Genomic DNA, 21,046 nt, shown 5'->3' on the forward strand with positions numbered 1-21,046 from the left:
TCATAGCAATAGTTAACTTCATAATCTACAAGAGATCACAATCATAATCTACGCCAAGTACTAACACGATGCACACACTGTCACCATTACACCGTGTAGGAGGAATAAACTACTTTAATAACATCACTAGAGTAGCACACAGATAAATTGTGATACAAAACACATTGCAATCATAAAGAGATATAAATAAGCACTTCACTATGCCATTCATAACGATGAATAAGTATTCTGTGAAATATGGCCTAAGAGACCCACACGGTGCACACACTGTCACCTTTACACACGTGGGACAAGGAGTCTCCGGAGATCACATAAGTAAAATCCACTTGACTAGCATAATGACATCTAGATTACAAGCATCATCATATGAATCTCAATCAGGTAAGGAAGCTCATGAGATTATTGTATTGAAGTACATAGGAGAGAGATGAACCACATAACTACCGGTACAGCCCCGACCCTCGATGGAGAACTACTCCCTCCTCATGGGAGACAGCAACGTTGATGAAGATGGCGGTGGTGTCGATGGAGAAGCCTTCCTGGGGCACTTCCCTGTCCCGGCGGCGTGCCGGAACAGAGACTCCTGTCCCCCAGATCTTGGCTTCGCGATGGCGACGGCTCTGGAAGGTTTCTCGTACCGTGGCTTTTTCGCCTCGAGGTTTTAGCTCGAGGGGCTTCTTATAGGCGAAGAGGCGGCGTCAGAGGGTCGAAGAGGCGGTGAGATGGTAAGGCGGCGCGGCCAGGGCCTGGGCCGCGCCGGCCTACCTCCTGGGCCCACCAGGGCTCTCCTCTGGTGACTCTCGGTGTTCCGGAAGCTTCGTGGAAAAATAGGATGCTGGGCGTTGATTTCGTCCGATTCCGAGAATATTTCCTTACTAGGATTTCTGAAACCAAAAACAGCAGAAAACAGGAACTGGCCCTTCGGCATCTCGTTAATAGGTTAGTTCCAGAAAACGCATAAAAACGACATAAAGTATGCATAAAACATGTAGATATCATCAATAATGTGGCATGGAACATAAGAAATTATCGATACGTCGGAGACGTATCAGCATCCCCAAGCTTAGTTTCTGCTCGTCCCGAGCAGGTAAACGATAACAAAGATAATTTCTGGAGTGACATGCCATCATAATCTTGATCATACTATTGTAAGCATATGTAATGAATGCAGCGATCCAAACAATGTAAATGATATGAGTAAACAAATGAATCATATAGCAAAGACTTTTCATGAATAGTACTTCAAGACAAGCATCAATAAGTCTTTCATAAGAATTAACTCATGAAGCAATAATTCAAAGTAAAGGTATTGAAGCAACACAAAGGAAGATGAAGTTTCAGCGGTTGCTTTCAACTTATAACATGTATATCTCATGGATATTGTCAATGCAAAGCAATATAACAAGTGCAATATGCAAGTATGTAGGAATCAATGCACAGTTCATACAAGTGTTTGCTTCTTGAGGTGGAGAGAAATAGGTGAACTGACTCAACATAAAAAGTAAAAGAATGGCCCTTCGCAGAGGAAAGCATCGATTGCTATATTTGTGCTAGAGCTTTGGTTTTGAAAACAAGAAACAATTTTGTCAACGGTAGTAATAAAGCATATGTATCATGTAAATTATATCCTACAAGTTGCAAGCCTCATGCATAGTATACTAATAGTGCCCGCACCTTGTCCTAATTAGCTCGGAATACCTGGATTAGCATCGCAATGCACATGTTTTAACCAAGTGTCACAAAGGGGTACTTCTATGCCGCCTGTACAAAGGTCTAAGGAGAAAGCTCGCATCGGATTTCTCGCTATTGATTATTCTCAACTTAGACATCCATACCGGGATAACATAGACAACAGATAATGGACTCCTCTTTAATGCTTAAGCATTCAACAACAATTAATTTTCTCATATGAGATTGAGGATATTTGTCCAAAACTCGAAACTTCCACCATGGATCATGGCTTTAGTTAGCGGCCCAATGTTCTTCTCTAACATTATGCATGCTCTAACCATTCTAGCGGTAAATCTCCCTTACTTCAGACAAGACGAACATGCATAGCAACTCACATGATATTCAACAAAGAGTAGTTGATGGCGTCCCCATGAACATGGTTATCGCACAACAAGCAACTTAATAAGAGATAAAGTGCATAAGTACATATTCAATACCACAATAGTTTTTAGGCTATTTGTCCCATGAGCTATATATTGCAAAGGTAGAGGATAGAAATTTTAAAGGTAGCACTCAAGCAATTTACTTTGGAATGGCGGAGAAATACCATGTAGTAGGTAGGTATGGTGGACACAAATAGCATAGTGGTTGGCTCAAGAATTTGGATGCATGAGAAGTATTCCCTCTCGATACAAGGTTTAGGCTAGCAAGGTTTATTTGAAACAAACACAAGGATGAACCGGTGCAGCAAAACTCACATAAAAGACATATTGTAAACATTATAAGACTCTACACCGTCTTCCTTGTTGTTCAAACTCAATACTAGAAATAATCTAGACTTTAGAGAGACCAAATATGCAAACCAAATTTTAGCATGCTCTATGTATTTCTTCATTAATGGGTGCAAAGTATATGATGCAAGAGCTTAAACATGAGCACAACAATTGCCAAATATCACATTATCCAAGACATTTTAGCAATTACTACATGTATCATTTTCCGTTTCCAACCATATAACAATTTAACGAAGAAGAAACTTCGCCATGAATATTAAAAGCTAAGAACACATGTGTTCATATGAACCAGCGGAGCGTGTCTCTCTCCCACACAAGCATTTATTCAAACAAAAACAAAAACAAAAACATACGAGACGCTCCAAGTAAAGTACATAAGATGTGACCGAATAAAAATATAGTTTCAAGAGAAGGAACCCGATAATTTGTCGATGAAGAGGGGATGCCTTGGGCATCCCCAAGCTTAGACGCTTGAGTCTTCTTGGAATATGCAGGGATGAACCACCGGGGCATCCCCAAGCTTAGAGCTTTCACTCTCCTTGATCATAGTATATCATCCTCCTCTCTTGACCCTTGAAAACTTCCTCCACACCAAACTCAAAACAACTCATTAGAGAGTTAGTGCACAATCAAAATATACATGTTCAGAGGTGATATAATCATTCTTAACACTTCTGGACATTGCACAAAGCTACTGAAAGTCAATGGAATCGAAATATCCATCGAACATATCAAAACAGGCAATGCGAAATAAAAGGCAGAATCTGTCAAAACAGAACAGTTCGTAAAGACGAATTTTATTGAGGCACCAGACTTGCTCAAATGAAAATGTTCAAATTGAATGAAAGTTACGTACATATCTTTGGATCACTCACGTAAATTGGCATAATTTTCTGAGTTATCTACAGAGAATTTTTCCCAGATTCATGACAGCAAAGAAATCTGTTTCTGTGCAGTAATCCAAATCTAGTATCAACCTTGCTATCAACGACTTTACTCGGCACAACAATGCAACAAAACTAAGATAAGGAGAGGTTGCTACAGTAGTAACAACTTCCAAGACTCAAATATAAAACAAAATTACTGTAGCAAAATAAACACATGGGTTATCTCCCAAGAAGTTCTTTCTTTATAGCCATTAAGATGGGCTCGAGCGAGTTTTAATGATGCACTCGCAAGAAATAGTATTTGAAGCAAAAGAGAGCATCAAGAGGCAAGTTCAAAACAAATTTAAGTCTAACATGCTTCCTATGCATAGGAATCTTGTAAATAAACAAGTTCATGAAGAGCAAAGTAACAAGCATAGGAAGATAAAACAAGTATAGCTTCAAAAATTTCAGCACATAGAGAGGTGTTTTAGTAACATGAAAATTTCTACCACCATATTTTCCTCTCTCATAATAATATCCAGTAGCATCATGAGCAAACTCAACAATATAACTATCACATAAAGCATTCTTATCATGAGTCTCATGCATAAAATTATTACTCTCCACATAAGCATAATCAATTTTATTAGCAATAGTGGGAGAGAATTCAACAAAGTAGCTATCATTATTATTCTCATCATCAAATATAGGAGGCATATTGTAATCACAATCAAATTTATCCTCCATAACAGGCGGTACTAAAAGACTACTATCATTATAATCATCATAAATAGGAGGTAAAGTATCATCAAAGTAAATTTCCTCCTCAATGCCCGGGGGACTAAAAAGATCATGTTCATCAAAACCAGCTTCCCCAAGCTTAGAATTTTCCATAGCATTAGCAACAATAGTGTTCAAAGCATTCATATTAATAACATTCCCATTAGCATGCATATAAAGTTCCATGGGTTTTTTAATTCTCTCTTCAAACACATCATGTCCTAATTCAAGATAAACTTCATAAAGATCTCTCATATTTTTGTTGTTTTCCATTATGCCTAACTAGTGTAAACAAGAAACAAAAAGATGCAATTGCAGGATCTAAAGGAAATAGCTTCGAGCACAAACACAATGACGCCAGAAAAGTACTGTTACCCAGAGCCGGAGTATGAGTGCCTTTTACCTTTCCTCCCCGACAACGGCGCCGGAAAAGTGCTTGATGTCTACGGGAGCTTCTATTCTTGTAGACAGTGTTGGGCCTCCAAGAGCAGAGGTTTGTAGAACAGCGAGCAAGTTTCCCTTAAGTGGATCACCCAAGGTTTATCGATCTCGGGGAGGAAGAGGTCAAAGATATCCCTCTCATGCAACCTCGCAACCACAAAGCAAGAAGTCTCTTGTGTCCCCAACACACCTAATAGGTGCACTAGTTCGGCGAAGAGATAGTGAAATACGGGTGGTATGAATAAGTATGAGCAGTAGTAACGGTGCCGGAAAAGTGCTTGTCTGGCGTGTAGTTGATGGTGGTAATATTGCGAGACGGTAGAAACGCGATAAAACAGTAAACAAGCAGCGATAGCGATATTTAGGAACAAGGCCTAGGGATCATACTTTCACTAGTGGACACTCTCAACTTTGATCACATAACAGAATAAATAGATAGATGCTAGACTCTACACTCTCTTGTTGGATGATGAACACCACTAACTGTGTAGGATTACACGAACCCTCAATGCCGGAGTTAACAAGCTCCACAATATTCGATGTTCATATTTAAATAACCTTAGAGTGCATGACGGATCAACATAACCAAACCAAGTACTAACATAGCATGCACACTGTCACCTTCACGCTACGAAAGGAGGCATAGATCACATCAATACTATCATAGCAATAGTTAACTTCATAATCTACAAGAGATCACAATCATAATCTACGCCAAGTACTAACACGATGCACACACTATCACCATTACACCGTGCAGGAGGAATAAACTACTTTAATAACATCACCAGAGTAGCACACAGATAAATTGTGATACAAAACACATTGCAATCATAAAGAGATATAAATAAGCACTTCACTATGCCATTCATAACAGTGAATAAGTATTCGTGAAATATAGCCTAAGAGACCCACACGGTGCACACACTGTCACCTTTACACACGTGGGACAAGGAGTCTCCGGAGATCACATAAGTAAAATCCACTTGACTAGCATAATGACATCTAGATTACAAGCATCATCATATGAATCTCAATCATGTAAGGCAGCTCATGAGATTATTGTATTGAAGTACATAGGAGAGAGATGAACCACATAACTACCGCAGTACAGCCCCGAGCCTCGATGGAGAACTACTCCCTCCTCATGGGAGACGATGGCGTTGATGAAGATGGCGGTGGTGTCGATGGAGAAGCCTTCCGGGGCACTTCCCGTCCCGGCGGCGTGCGGAACGAGAGACTCCTGTCCCCCAGATTTTGGCTTCGCGATGGCGGCGGCTCTGGAAGGTTTCTCGTACCGTGGCTTTTTCGTCTCGAGGTTTTAGGTCGAGGGGCTTCTTATAGGCGAAGAGGCGGCGTCAGAGGGTCGAAGAGGCGGTGAGATGGTAAGGCGGCACGGCCAGGGCCTGGGCCGCGCCGGCCTACCTCCTGGGCCCACCAGGGCTCTCCTCTGGCGACTCTCGGGTGTTCTGGAAGCTTCGTGGAAAAATAGGATGCTGGGCGTTGATTTCGTCCGATTCCGAGAATATTTCCTTACTAGGATTTACTGAAACCAAAAACGACAGAAAACGAGAGCCGGCCCTTCAGCATCTCGTCAATAGGTTAGTTCCAGAAAACGCATAAAAACGACATAAAGTATGCATAAAACATGTAGATATCATCAATAATGTGGCATGGAACATAAGAAATTATCGATACGTCGGAGACGTATCAATGCGCTCACCATGGATGGCATGAAAGATCTCGCCTTCCAGCTCGCCATGGAAGCCATGAACTGTGAGCTCCCTAGGCACGTACGGCTTGAGAAGGCGACATGCTGGAGTGTTTGGTCCAGGGTTCTGATATGTCTACAATGGGCCTCCAACATGGTGGATTCGTTGTCGGCGAATTAGATTCGGTGCATGGTGGTGCCTCCATGGTCGAAAATGGTACTAACGACTATCATTTTTTGGTATATCCACAAGTATTTTTTAGAGAAAAGGGAGTCATCCCCGATTTCATTAAGGAAACCAGTTTTCTGCTACAACGTAACAACCCTCGCCACCCAACGCAACACAGAACATGTACTTAAGGTTTTTACAGATCAGGTAGACTGAAAACCTAGTTCAACTTGACAGTAAAAGGAGAGGACAATAGAGAGGGGGGAAAAGCAGATAAAAGCAGGAAGAGATCCAGTCGCAAACCAAAACTACTCCTACTTAAATTTGCAAGATTTTATGCTCCTTCTTTTTCCTCTTCTTTTCTTCTTTTTATTCCTCTACATCATCAACCTTGGCGTCCAGCAGATCCAGCTTCTTCTTGAACCAAATATTTCTTTAGCTACTTTTTCAAACACCCTTGCATAGAATTCCAACCTGTTCCTAGCGTCCTCCTTCACCTGCAAACAACTCCAACAATTAATATAATAACAGATTTTTAGAATAACAACATAAGGTCTTCAGACCATATTTTCTCAAAACATGCCAGCTTTCTAGTTTTCGGTATATCCACAAGTAAACTGTTGCAATGATTTCTGGGCGAATGCTAGAGAGAGATTTCTTTAATGTGATGTGTTTCTTCCATGTTAGATGTGTGGGGCACATGTGTTTTATGTTGACGGTGAAACGTTCCTTTACATCGTACTGCAACCAAATAGATATTTATCGCAAATGTCTTTACATGGATTCAATCGAAAAATTGCAAAAGTTTAGAGACGATGGAAAAAAGTGTTACTAGCAAAGTTACATACATATGAAAAAAAAGACAGACACTCCCTTCCTTTGCCAATACTTGTACTTCTAATTTTTGTAACTTAATAAAGTTGACCAATTTTATGGAGAAACATAGCAGTATTTATGACACTTTAAAATGCAATTTAATAATACAGAAATTTAATTAACATCACAGTTTTATCTAAACTTAGTAAAAAAAATTAAAATTGACACAAAACAAAAAAAAAGATAGCAGTATAGCTATTTGATTGCGAAGTGCTAAAAGTTGTTGCTCGAAAGGGTGGGCAGCCGGCTAATTTTCACCAGATCAACCGGCTCGTGATGGAAACTTGAATCCACAACTAGTTACGGATGCAATTTTCTTTTCGTGACACTTTCTAATTTAAAAAAATGGAAACTAAAATTATGGACCAAAATTGTGTTGTATTTTATGCATTTGTGCAGTTTCATTCGAAAATATGACCATGTATAATCTACACAAAAATAATAAATGATACGTAAATAGTACATGACGCTATTCACCTATGTCTTTTTTTTTGCACAGGTCACATACGTATGATCTTATTTTGACACAAAAATTTCCAGATTCCTAATATATAGCATAGCCAACATCTACAATTTTAGTTTACTTTTTTAAAAAACTTAAAAGTGTAAAAAAAAAAAGAGGTACATCCACAACTAATTGCTGGATATTCGCCCTCGCTCGTGCTCGACTCTCCCCATTTAAAAACTCTCTGAACCTTTGGAGCGACGAATGTCGGACCCATGAGCTCATCCATTCGTAGGTCAACGGCAAAAGAAACCGAAGTGGAAAGATTCTCATCTCAAAGAGAGAGAGAGAGAAAAAAAAAGACTGGAAAGACCTCGAAACTAGCAGCAACACCGGTCTCGACCTCTCTGGGCTCCTGTAGTCTGGTGTCTAGACTCTTTGGCCTGCCGTCTACCTCAGCGCGGCGTGGAGAGACGCAGAGCAACCAAATTCCGCAGAGCAGAAGGGGACTGGCAGAGGCGGCGCGAGAGAAGACAGAGCATGGAGGCGGCGGCGAGGAAGACCGTGTGCGTTACCGGCGCAGGAGGCTTCGTTGCCTCCTGTCTGGTCAAGCTCCTCCTCTCCAAGGGACACTACGCGGTCCGCGGCACCGTGCGCAATCCTGGTAAGGGCCTTCCTCTGCCCGATCCGTCCTTCTCAGTTCCCACCTCCCCAAGTTCCTCTTTTCTCTTGGTCGTGCCGTCGAAGATCTATTATTAATTTATTGTCCAGCGGTATGTAAGTTGCTGAAACGAAACCAGACGAGGGCAACACGTGGTTCTTGGATGTCGACAGAAGCTTCTTGAGATCCTAAAATTCTGATGCTTTAGCAGTTTTTATAAGTCTCTTGGAGCAAACTGTGTAATGTTGAGATGAAATTGCAAGAATTATAAACTCCTACATTTTGTAGCTATTGAATTTCTGCACTCTTATCTTAGATCTAAGTTGGTGACGGTCTGTTCACTAATCACTCTTATGAGATTACTTCTTAAATTGCTAAGAATTTAATTATGCCAAGTATCCTACAACGTATGCAGACATATCACATATGTATGGCTTTTGACCAGTTCCTTAGATTAATGTAATTTTGTATAGTTTTTTTTATTTTGCATAAAGTTAAGAACTATGACGACGCAAGGGTTTAAACAACTCAAACAACGCAAAAAAAAAAAAAATCTTGTGCAGCAGCACGAGCATCTGTCTAGATTGAATAGTAAATTGGGTTTACTTGTGTGTGATGGACCCAAGAAATTTTATATACATGATGACGGTGTTGTGTTTTGTGTGTGCCCATGTGCTGCAGGTGATGATAAGAATGCTCACCTCAAGGCACTAGACGGTACTGGGGAAAGGTTGCAGCTGGTCAGGGCTGACCTGCTGGATTATGACAGCGTTGCATCAGCGGTTGCTGGCTGTGAGGGAGTCTTCCATGTTGCTAGCCCTGTCCCTTTGGGCCGATCAACCAACCCTGAGGTGAATTTTTAAGGACATATGTTTGTCAGTTTTGTGGGGTTTTCAGCGGAAACAAGCTGGTGAAGATTGTGATTTAGTATGATGCAATTTATTGCTAACTATGTGTGGTGGCTTTGCTTCCTGAGTTAGATATAACGCCTACTTGGCTTTAAGGCCTAGAAGCATATTGCAATTAATTTTCCATCCTTTCAGGATGTCTGTGATTGCCTATGAACATAGTTCATGACATCAGACATTGTTTATTGCCTGATTTGTGCTTTCTGCGACATCAAGCTATCTGAAAGTTACCTCTTTCTCTAATATAGTTCTATTATATGGATATCACTGCGCATTGGTTGATTTCTAGAAACAAGTGCTGACGATAATAATGTATTCTTTACTGCTTTGTAGGCAGAAGTCATAGCTCCCGCTGTAACAGGCACACTGAATGTGTTGAAGGCTTGCTACGAGGCAAAAGTTAAGCGAGTTGTTATGGTGTCTTCAATGTCTGCTGTGTCCAATAATCCTAGCTGGCCTAAGGGTAAAGCCTTTGATGAAGAAAGCTGGTCAGACGTGGACCTCTGCAGAAAGAGTGAGGTAAGTAAGGCAATGCCTTCACATTTGCTAAACCTTTGGTAGGCTAGTATACATAGACTCTTAATTAATCGCAAACATATATTTGACTTGGAATACATGTGGTTTTATATCTAATTTTAATCTTCAATAGTAAGTATTCTTTGCTGAACCATATTTTTATCTCGAGATTCAAATATGTTGTAAACAATCATTTACCGGTTTTAGGTTAGCTGTAATTTAGGATCCACCAAATTAAGAGCTAGAGACTTTTTTTTCCTGTTTGAATTCATATCACGGTTATCTTTTTGTTGGATCCTGTGAGCACATCCTGAAATGCTTGATTTTTTTTTGAAAATATCTGGCATTTTTAGGGAGCTTTGCAACCACACATATCTCCATTCTCCAAGTTTGTTACGTGTAATAGATGTCCTTTGGGAAGAGAAAAGTTTCATATGCCTTCTCAGTGCATTTACAAATATGTTAATACTATAACATTTACCTTACTCTGGGCCTTGACTCTCAAATTCATGTCTTGAATTCTTCGGTCGTTTTCACATGTTGAAATTTTTCTTTAACTCAAAAGTCACCTATCCACGCTCTTTCGATTTTTTCGCATTGCTTTGTCCAAAGCGGAAGTCATTGAATAGGTGTCTATGACTTTATAATAAAAAAATGATGTTCTTCAGCAAACCACACAAAATGTTCCTGGTCTCTTTTTGTAATTCCTTGCTCTGGATCACCTATTTGAAGCAAATTATCTGTGTTGTCATTCTGGCAGGATTGGTATTACCTTTCCAAAACACTTGCAGAGCGTGAGGCTTTTGCTTATGCAGCAAAAACTGGGTTGGATATTGTAACTATTTGCCCATCATTGGTAATTGGCCCCTTGATGCAGTCCACAGTTAATGCAAGCAGCAAAATCCTCCTTAATTATCTTAAAGGTGGGTGTGTTTATCTTAGTTTTCTCTTCTTTTATGCAATTACATAAACGAGTGTTAACTGGAATTGCTCTATTTGAACTGGGCCATCAGAAATGATGCATGCCTCTGTTGTTTGTTTCCAACTCAACCAAACATGTTAACCAATAGCAGAAAAGAACATTATGCCTTTACAATCAAGCTATTTTGAATCACCAAACTTGTGTAAGCTCATAGTTATGTTTCTGTAAAAATGAAAATACTTTTTTCTGCAGGAGAACACGAGACTGTAGAAAATAAAATCAGGAACATAGTGGATGTTCGTGATGTTGCCGATGCTCTTCTTTTGATGTATGAAAATCCAGAGGCGTCTGGACGGTACATCTGCAGTTCATCACCAATTAAAGTGTCTGATATGATAAACATACTGAAGACCATATATCCAATGTACACTTATCCGAAAAAGTAAGTGCCTTTCTCAGCAGGCAACTTTGCTTTTCTTGCTGCTACTTCAATTCTGCATTGATAATCTAGATGATATTTCTTAAAAGGAAGTATAACTATCGAAGTCCATTTTTTCTTTCCTGAGCATGTCCGCATCACTCAGAAAGTCTAGAATTGGGACTGGCATATCATATAAAGTGCAGTACAGTAATATGGAATGTAAATTTTTTTTAACTAAAAGATGTCCCATATCACAAAATGCTTCGATGTTTGTCCTTCCTTCCATTTTTTGAATTCTTAACTCGCAAGCAACTTATAGTTCTTTCTGCTTTGCAGCTTTGAGGAAGTGGAACACAATATCATTTACAGTTCAGAGAAACTTCAGAAGCTAGGGTGGACCTTCAGGCCTGTAGAGAAGACGCTCGGTGACAGCGTCGAATCCTACAGAGCATCTGGCATCCTGAACTGATCATGCAGCTGAGACGAGTTTAGCTGTTGATGGTTTGCAAACCCCTCTCCGATTCATGTAAACAGTGAAACAATCATCAAGGAGTCATGTAACCCTAAAATACGTAGAAGCATTTAAATAAAGAAAGAATCATGTGAATTGTGAAATAAGCACAAAAGTAGTTTCAAGCAGATTAGTTGCATGTTTTGTTCGCTGAAATATCTGATGCATATTATAATTCCTCGGCCAGTTGAATTCTGAACAGGTCTCCCATGTTAGCCTGTAACTTGTGACGTTCAGCATGGTAACAGAGTTGGGACTTCCTGACTTGAATGTCCCCAACAAGGCTTGCAGAGTCGGGTACAGGTCAGCACGCATAACACATCCAATATACGTTTGGAACAGAACAGATCCAGGGACCAAATTTTAATTTTCAAGAATTGGCAGGGGCCGCGCGAACGCGTACCCCCTCTACCACAAATTATGACGTTCACTCTCCCACTTGGGGAGATGATAAGCTAACGCATCCACCAAGTGCAATGTGGCCCATTAACCTAGGCCACGAGCCTAGTTGATCGCTCGTAGACCCCGTCCAGGTAAGTACGTTGCAAGGTTGGCGGGGGGTCTGTATATGTAGCGTCTTCCATCTTCCGCGTCTGTGCCCAGAAGCGAGGTGGGACTAAACCTGAGGTACGCTCGCTGAGTCGCTGGTGCAGCAGGAGCGCCAACTCCCTTGTTTCCTGGGCCGATTGTTTTCTGGAGGCCCACAGAGGTTCAGCCTGACATACAGGGGCTTTATCCTGTCAGCTTTCTTTCTCCGGCGGTCCACTTCAACGTAGCGTGGGTGGCATCGTGGCAAGACGCCTTGTAGAGGCGCCGGGAGAGAAGAAAGAGCATGGAGGCGGCGGCGAGGAAGAGCCGTGCGCGATCGGTTCTGAGTTTTGGTTAGGCGGAGGTTCCTAAACTGCATGTCGATATGAAAAAGCGACAGACACCATTCCATTCTTTCACTATCTAGCCAATCTTTTCTTCTACTCAGATGCTAATAATGAGATGAACGGGTCAATTGGCACGTTCGGACAAATATAAACTTTTTATTTGACAGTCGAGTGTATATGAACTCTGTCGGACGGCTGAAGGATAGGGACATCGAAGGTGACGTTTTCATCATCTTCCAATATGAGATGATATGAGTATGGGTAGTGTCTTCTTTCAGGTGGCTGCTCAAGCCAAAGGAGAGGATCGAGAAGCCATGGAGCCAGCCGGCGCGACGAAGACGACGAGGGTGTGTGTGACGGGCGCCGGAGGCTTCATCGCCTCGTGGCTCGTCCGGCGACTCCTTTCCGGAGGAGACTGCGCGGTGCACGGCACCGTCCGTGACCCTGGTGAGACGTTCTTGTCTCTTGTTGGTCGACCCCCGGCCGGCCTCGATCGATCAGAGGTAAAATTCGATCAGTTGCCAACGTAATGAATTGTCATGCGTTGTGTGTGTGTGCAGGCGACCCCAAGAACGATCATCTGAGGGCGCTGGACGGCGCCGGCGAGCGGCTGAGATTGTTCGAGGCCGACGTGCTGGACTACGCGAGCGTGGCGTCAGCCGTGGCCGGCTGCGACGGCGTCTTCCATGTCGCCAGCCCCGTTCCCGCCACCAAATCCAACAACCCCGAGGTAACACTACAAGATCGAGCTATGCCGGCCGATTGGCTGATTTCCCGGCCGGCTTACACGCAAGTTGTCCGGCGCAGGTGGAGCTGCTGGCACCGGCGGTGGCCGGCACGCTGAACGTGCTCAGGGCCTGCAGCGAGGCCGCAGTACGCCGCGTCGCGGTGGTGTCGTCGGTCGGCGCGGTCTTCGTCAACCCGAACCTCCCTGAGGGACCCTCGGTGGACGAGGACTGCTGGTCCAATGAAGACTACTGCAGAACTATCGAGGTGAACTTTCGTCGGCTCTAGTTAGCTTATTCGGGTGGTGACCGAGATCATAGTACCAATCTATCTTGTGGCTTTTTGTCAGAACTGGTACTGCCTCTCCAAGACGCTGGCCGAGCGCGAGGCCATAGCTTACGCCGAGAAGACTGGGCTAGACGTGGTCACCCTGTGCCCGTCGCTGGTGCTCGGCCCTCTACTGCAGCCCACGGTGAACACCAGCAGCCTGTTCCTCATCAAATACTTGAAATGTATGCCGGTTTCATTTTTTTGCCCTTTCACATTCAGAGGTACAAATGCAGACAACACCATAGCCACCGTGCAATTCTAAGTGATCTGATCTGCGCAGGCGACGGCGTTGACGCCATGGACGACAAGGTGAGGAACATGGTGGACGTCCGCGACGTCGCCGACGCTCTCGTGCTGACGTACGAGAACCCGGAGGCGGCCGGCAGGTACATCTGCAGCGCGTACGCCAGGAAGGTGTCCGAAATGGTTTCCGTCATCGAGAACTTGCATCCGAACCTCAATTACCCCAACAAGTAAGCAGCCAACACTTGATTCGCTCACCATAGGGACGTATATACAGTGATGATTTTGGCACATGGTGACGATGATTTCGGCAGGTTCGTCCAAGTGGGGGATGAGAAGGTGTTCAGCTCCGAGAAGCTGCAGAGGCTGGGATGGAGGTTCAGGACGATGGAGGAGACGTTGAAGGACAGCGTTGAGTCCTACATGGCTGCAGGCATCCTCAACTGAGCTTGGTTGCATAGGCTGTGTCTTGTGCAAGAAGAGTACGGCACTGAGCACCGCTGATGTGGCACTAGTTCTGAAGTCAACAACAGTTTCATACGGAGGAATAGTGGAATACTCACAATAATACAAGGCTATATCGTTTTCATTTCAAACTTTGAGTAATGATTTATTCAACCGAATATAAGTTATATGTTATTTAATAATATATCATTAGAAAGTTCATTGAATTGTGCATCGGATGATATAGTTTCAAATTGCATGCAACTAATATTTGGTTGATCCTACTAGTAATCAAAATTGCCTCAAAAAACAAAGTGACCTTGTATTTAAGAACGGAGGAAAGCTGATTTGTGATTTGTGGACTGCTCAAACCGTTCCGTGAAATTGTAATAATTTTTTTCAAAAATATATCTTAGAAGGTGTATAAATTAGCTGGAAGAAATACCAAGACAGTTGATACAAAGCTAAGAAGGTTACAACTTCGTTCCACGATACAACGTCAAGAGATAAACAACACACACACACCCGAAGATAAACGGCACTCATTGCCCAACATTTTGTCACGAATGGGGGAAGAAGAGCACATGGCTTCAGAACCGCGCCAGAAACCAAGCAAGACAACATTAAAGCTCGACCTTAACTTCAAGGTAACCCGGAACAACGTACCTCCCCTCATGATCCTAGAGGAGTCAGCGAGAAGAAGACATGGTCTTGACAGACTTCGGCAATATACCGAACCTAGGGTCTACCACGCCGTACATTGCGCCCCAGAAGCGCAATCCTTGGGCAGCGGCCACCACCTTCAGCACATCACCACCCCAGACTCCGAATGCCGCATCGGTCAATCCTCGACAGCCTAGACGATGTCTTCAAGAAGATAATGGCACCTTGGAGTCGTCGTCGTGGGTCCAGTGAACCGGACGTAGGGTTTCCCTCGGCATAGAGGAGAAGGAAGGCATAGTGAAGGCCAAGATTGCGCCTTTAGCAAGGTAACGACGACCGCAGGTGTCGTCCTGCTGGTGTTTACGATCTCTGCCTACTACCGGCGTACGGAGATTTAAAAGCTAAGCTACTTCTGTCTACTGCAACAACTCCACTACGATAAACATTTCTTCGCGCTTGCACTCGTTGCTAGTTATTGAAAATTTTATTTATGATTTTTTTGGGATAATTTATGATTTTTTTTTACAAAATTACGAAAAAATACAATTTTATTACTTTTATAGATGTTTGTATTGCTACCGATTATTATTAATAATCAACAAAATTTTCGTAAAAAAAGTCATGGAACTCGATCTCATGTTGGAATCACGTGGAAAAGCTTCTAGAAGTGTGCCGCTTTTGACGAGGCACCAAACAAAATCAAGGGTCAACACCTGGCTGGCTGGCTGGCTCTGGCAAAGCCACACAAAACGGCGAGGTTTGTGTTTGTCTAGCCAAGGACGGAGGGAGGGGGGGCCCCCGAACAACTCGCTCGTACGTTGGAAACCGGTAGCCAGGTTGCTAGTTTTAAACTCGGCTTTACGAGCACAAAGATCAAAAGCCTCAATAATTTCTTCAACACAAAACTTTTCTGCTATATCCCTCTCTATGTAGACTATGAGACAATGGCGAAGAAAATCATCTCCCAACTTAGTGCGAAGACGTGTCTTGACTAGTTTCATATCAGAAAATGCTCGATCTGCTGTTGCAGTTGACACCGGAAGAGTGACCACTAACCATAATAACCTCTCAACCATTGGATAATCAGATGATTTGCCAGTCTTAATTATTCCTTTTGTCAATTCAGCAAGTGATTTGCAATTTATGATCTCTGGATGGTTGCATGTATCAAGCTGGAAATGTGGAAGCTCACACTCCAACCTATCCCTCTCTTGACTACAAAATCAGCAGGATAGAATTTTTCTACTAGTCTGCATATCTTTGACTTTTCAAAATTATCATATCTAGGATCCAAGGATGTACAAAGATCTAGAAGCTCAGTTACTTCAGAACTAAATCGATGATTCAACTCTGTCAGTTGTTGATCTATTGCAGCATTAAACACATCTACTTTGTAGTGATGGAATATTGTGGTGTTGTCATGCTTATTTCGAGATTTCTTCACATCAACATACCTAAAGTTGCTACAAATATCAGAGAAATGTAAATCATTTTCACTATTTAGACACTAATGAGTACGTTTATAAATGGGTAAGTGACTATTGGAAAATACTTACTTTTGATTCATATCTGGTATATTAATCTCATGCTTCAAACAAAAGGCGCCCACCTCTTCTATAAGACTATCCCATCCACCTTCTCTCAATTCAGCAAGCAACAGCTTTGTGTTAGAAACCATATCCAGTGCATTTGCAGTATCCAAAGTTTTATTTTGGAGTTTGACACACACGACATCAGTGATCTTCATAATTTTCTCCATGAGGTGTAGAATGAAGACAAATTCAAATGTAACCAGAAAATTAAGGGCACCATCGGCATCTCCACTTGGACCCCATGGAACTGAACGGTCATTTGCTACACCTCTTAGTACCAAAACTGATGGACCAAACAGCCTTAAAAAGCTCTTTACTGACTTATAGTGGGAACTCCATCTTGTGTCTCCAGCCCTTTGTAAAAATCCAATTTGATTTAATCATCTTCCTGTGTCAAGCTCTCCTAGTTCAATCTCCTTTGCAATTCCAATAGCCTGATTATCTAGCAGTATGGGAGATGCACTAATAATATATACAATAAAATTGCATTTTGGAAGAAGTTGTGGACCTTAGGTACCTCCCTTGAAGCAGCAGCAGGAGCCAACTGAAGTTGATGAGCAAGATAGTGAATATAGTACACTCTCATGTTACTTGCTACATCGTAGCCTTGCCCTCTGATATCTTTCACACTCATCCCATTACCAACTAACACAGCAATAATTGAGTTCTTGAGAGTCAAAGCACAAGTGTCACTAACATGAATAATGTTGGAATTTGGACCATATTGGATCAACACAATAAATATTCCATAAATTCCTAATAAATCCTAGAGGCCCACTTGACCCATTCATGCATGGCAGGTGGTGGGACAAGTTTAGTCCCACATTGATAGTTGAAGAAGAGTTGAAGCAGCTTACAAGGAGAGCTCTTCATACTATTTGTATGAGAGAAATAATAGGAGGAAATAGGAGCTGACCACACGCGCCCTCCTCCTCCTCCGACGCCGCCGCTCGCTCTCCTCGTCACGACATGACACGACACGTCGCGCCGCGCCGCACTGCGGGTTGCGGGAATGCCTCGAGACGAAAGCCTCTCTCTCTTTCCTTTTGCCACTCATGAACGGTATATGAATACACGCAAGAATCTGAAACGTTTTTTAGTGGGTTTTAAGGCTGTTCAGCTACCTGTTCGGTTCACCTCCCTGACCCTTCGTTTCATCTCCTCGTGTGGCTTGTTCGGCTCCTCTCTCTGTGCTTATAAAAGAGGTCGCTCCTCTCCAGAGACACACTGCGAGACACAACACCATATGCGCCTACCACTCGGTTCCAGAGCTTTGCGCCGCCGCTCAAGACTTCTCCATCCCGTCTACCGGCGTGCACCGTTGGACGGGACAGCAGGTCTCCAGAACCCCGTCTCTTGTGATCCTGTACGGGAGAGAGGCGATAAGGTTTTTGGGGAGCGCTCTAGCGCGACTGCTGACTTCGACGTCGACACAGAGGCCGACAACTACTTCCCCAAAGATGACTTCTTCCCCGACATCAGCAACCTCTTCAGCGACATAGCTCTCAACGGCGACAACACCACCGCTGGTTCCTCTTCTGGACCGTATGTGTTCTTACCTTCTTTTTATGAGATCATGATGTTCTTCCTTCTCCTAGCAACATGTTCAGGCTGATTGTCAGGAAACACATTGCTCTTATCAATCTGTTTAGACTTGTTGCTCCTTTACTCTATGGTGATTTGCATGACTAGTTTAGTTTCAAACTTTTTAGTCATGTTTTATCTAATGTTTTCTTTGATTAAATCATGGGGAAATTTGCTAATATATTCAACAATCCAAAAACCTTATAGGTAGTATTCCCCGGTTAGCTTTCCTTCATCTCTCAAGCCTCCTCCTTTCGAGGGCGTGAATTACAAGAGGTGGCGTGCGAGAGCTATTCTTTGGCTTACAACCATGAGATGCTTTGACGCCACTAAGGGAAATCCTGAAGGAGAGCTTACTCCCCTCGAGGAGAAAGCTTTTGAGGATGCCGACACCCTTCTGAGGGGTGCTATCATCAGCGTTCTTGGCGAGAACATTGTTGACTCGTATTTGTCCATCTCTACGGGCAAGGATATGTGGGACGCAATCGAGGCCAAGTTTGAGGTCTCGGATGCGAGCAGTGAACTATATGTCATGGAACAATTTTATGACTTCAAGATGACTAATGAGCGCTCCATTGTTGTGCAGACTCATGAGATACAGTCCATTGCTAAGGAACTTGAGCAGTTTACTTGTGTGTTACCGGGCAATTTTATTGCCGGAGGCATCATTGCCAAGCTTCCTCCTTCATGGAGGAATTTTGCTACTTCTCTAAAGCACAAGAGACAAGAGTTCTCCACTACGGATCTCATTGGATCTCTTGACGTGGAAGAAAAGGCAAGGGCAAAAGACACACGTGCTCGAGGTGTTGAGGGAGGTTCTAGTGCCAACGTGGTACAGAAGAAGAACTTCCAATCCTACAAGTCCAAGAACAAGAACAAGTATGATGGCAAAGGAAAATTTGATGGGAAGAACAAGGCCTCACAGTCTACCAATTTCAAAAGGAAGACCGATAAGAAGAAAGAAGTATGTCACGTCCGTGGTGATCCTAATCATTGGGCTCCCAATTGCCCAAACTGCTTTGACAAGCGTCAGCAAGGAAAGGACGGCAAGACTGCCAATGTTGTCATTGGAGACACTGAGATGAAGTATGATGGGTATGGTATATTTCCTACTATCCTTTCAATATGTCATTCTCCTGAATGGTGGATACATAGGTGCCAATGTACACGTTTGTGCTGATATCTCCATGTTTTCTTCTTATCAGGTCGCAGGGACTTCCTCCGTGCTGATGGGCAACGGCTCGCATGCTACTGTTCGTGAAGTTGGTACGGTCGATCTGAAGTTCACTTCGGGGAAGATCGTGCGCCTGAAGAACATGCATCATGTCCCTTCTATCAGTAAAAATCTTGTTAGCGGATCGCTTTTGTGTCTGATGGCTACAAGATTGTGTTTGAATCCAATAAATTTGTTGTGTCAAAATTTGGAACCTTTGTTGGTAAAGGCTATGAGTGCGAAGGCTTGTTCCGCCTATCCCTGTCAGACGTTTGTAATAAAGTTGTTAATCATATTTGCACCAACATTGAGACAAATGTTTGGCATTCACGTCTTTGTCATGTTAATTTTGGTTGTATGACGCGGCTAGCTAAACTAAATTTAATCCCGAGTTTAACTAATGTAAAGGGTTCTTAGTGTCAAGTGTGTGTTCAAGCTAAGCAACATCGCAAGTCTCATACGACTGCGGAGGTAACAAATTTGGCACCTCTAGAACTCATACATTCAGATATTTGCGAGATAAATGGTTTGTTGACAAAAGGTGGAAAGAAATACTTCATGACGTTGATTGATGACTCAACTAGATATTGTTATGTGTATCTTCTGAAATCGAAAGATGAGGCGTTAAGTTTCTTCAAAATCTATAAATCTGAAACAGAAAATCAGCTTGAACGAAAGATCAAGCGGCTTAGGTCTGCGGCTTAGGTCTGATCGTGGTGGAGAGTATTTCTCCAATGAGTTTGACTCATTTTGTGCGGAACATGGTATAATCCATGAGAGGACGCCTCCCTACTCATCTCAGTCAAATGGAGTGGCCGAAAGAAAGAACCACACTCTAACTGATTTGGTTAACGCCATGTTAGACACATCGGGTCTCTCCAAGGTATGGTGGGGGGAGGCGATATTGACTGCGTGTCATGTCCTAAACCGAGTTCCCACAAAGAATAAGGAGATAACTCCATTCGAGGAATGGGAGAAGAAAATATTGAAACTCTCTTACGTACGGACTTGGGGATGTTTGGCTAAAGTCAATGTGTCAATTCCGAAGAAGCGCAAGCTTGGACCAAAAACTATTGATTGTGTTTTTCTGGGCTATGCTTTTCATAGCATTGGCTATAGATTCTTGATAGTAAAGTCCGAGGTATCCGACATGCATGTTGGTACAATCATGGAGTCGAATGATACGACTTTCTTTGAGGATATATTTTCCATGAAGGATATGCCTAGCTCATCGAATTAGGGGATGCCTAGTACATCTATCCAGGAATTCGCTACAATTCCTGAATCCACCATTCCGATAGAACACCTTGAGAATCCCGAGGAGGATAACAATGAAGCTCCTAAATGGAGTAAGAGACAGAGGACTGCGAAGTCCTTTGGTAATGATTTCATTGTGTATCTCGTGGATGATACTCCCACTTCTATTTCAGAAGCCTATGCATCTCCAGATGCTGACTACTGGAAGTAAGCTATCCGAAGTGAGATGGATTCCATTTTGGCTAATGGAACTTGGGAGATTACTGATCGTCCTTATGGGTGCAAACCCGTAGGATGTAAATGGGTGTTTAAGAAGACGCTTAGGCCTGATGGTACAATTGAAAAGTACAAGGCACGACTTGTGGCCAAGGGTTATACCCAAAAGGAAGGTGAAGACTTCTTTGATACTTACTCACCTGTAGCT

At 42.7% G+C, this 21,046-nt stretch overlaps 2 protein-coding genes and 1 non-coding gene across 3 annotated transcripts; 2 read left to right on the forward strand and 1 right to left on the reverse strand.

Moving 5' to 3' along the window:
- The first annotated feature begins 8,154 nt into the window (after positions 1–8,154).
- LOC124696610 (cinnamoyl-CoA reductase 1-like) lies at positions 8,155–11,799 on the forward strand. Its single transcript, XM_047229318.1, has 6 exons — positions 8,155–8,420; positions 9,099–9,268; positions 9,659–9,844; positions 10,602–10,764; positions 11,016–11,205; positions 11,521–11,799. The coding sequence occupies exons 1-6, from the start codon at positions 8,297–8,299 to the stop codon at positions 11,651–11,653; spliced, it is 966 nt and encodes a 321-aa protein (XP_047085274.1). The 5' UTR covers positions 8,155–8,296; the 3' UTR covers positions 11,654–11,799.
- A 276-nt stretch (positions 11,800–12,075) lies between these two features.
- LOC124685578 lies at positions 12,076–12,236 on the reverse strand. Its single transcript, XR_006997562.1, has one exon. It is a non-coding gene; the product is annotated as a U1 spliceosomal RNA (small nuclear RNA).
- Positions 12,237–12,884: 648 nt separating this feature from the next.
- Positions 12,885–14,316, forward strand: LOC124683980 (cinnamoyl-CoA reductase 1-like). The gene is made up of 6 exons (XM_047218395.1): positions 12,885–13,017; positions 13,131–13,300; positions 13,378–13,563; positions 13,646–13,808; positions 13,907–14,099; positions 14,184–14,316. The coding sequence occupies exons 1-6, from the start codon at positions 12,885–12,887 to the stop codon at positions 14,314–14,316; spliced, it is 978 nt and encodes a 325-aa protein (XP_047074351.1).
- The last annotated feature ends 6,730 nt before the right edge of the window (positions 14,317–21,046 follow it).

The sequence above is a fragment of the Lolium rigidum genome, chromosome 1 (assembly GCF_022539505.1).
Source record: "Lolium rigidum isolate FL_2022 chromosome 1, APGP_CSIRO_Lrig_0.1, whole genome shotgun sequence".
Lineage (NCBI taxonomy): Eukaryota > Viridiplantae > Streptophyta > Magnoliopsida > Poales > Poaceae > Lolium > Lolium rigidum.

Bases quoted from the DNA above. Each gene is read 5' to 3' on its own strand.
- LOC124696610 (XM_047229318.1), top strand. From the start codon at position 8,297: ATGGAGGCGGCGGCGAGGAAGACCGTGTGCGTTACCGGCGCAGGAGGC. The intron at 8,421-9,098 runs GTAAGGGCCTTC...CATGTGCTGCAG, and splicing joins CGGCACCGTGCGCAATCCTG to GTGATGATAAGAATGCTCAC. The intron at 11,206-11,520 runs GTAAGTGCCTTT...TCTGCTTTGCAG, and splicing joins ATGTACACTTATCCGAAAAA to CTTTGAGGAAGTGGAACACA.
- LOC124683980 (XM_047218395.1), top strand. From the start codon at position 12,885: ATGGAGCCAGCCGGCGCGACGAAGACGACGAGGGTGTGTGTGACGGGC. The intron at 13,564-13,645 runs GTGAACTTTCGT...GCTTTTTGTCAG, and splicing joins ACTACTGCAGAACTATCGAG to AACTGGTACTGCCTCTCCAA. The intron at 14,100-14,183 runs GTAAGCAGCCAA...TGATTTCGGCAG, and splicing joins AACCTCAATTACCCCAACAA to GTTCGTCCAAGTGGGGGATG.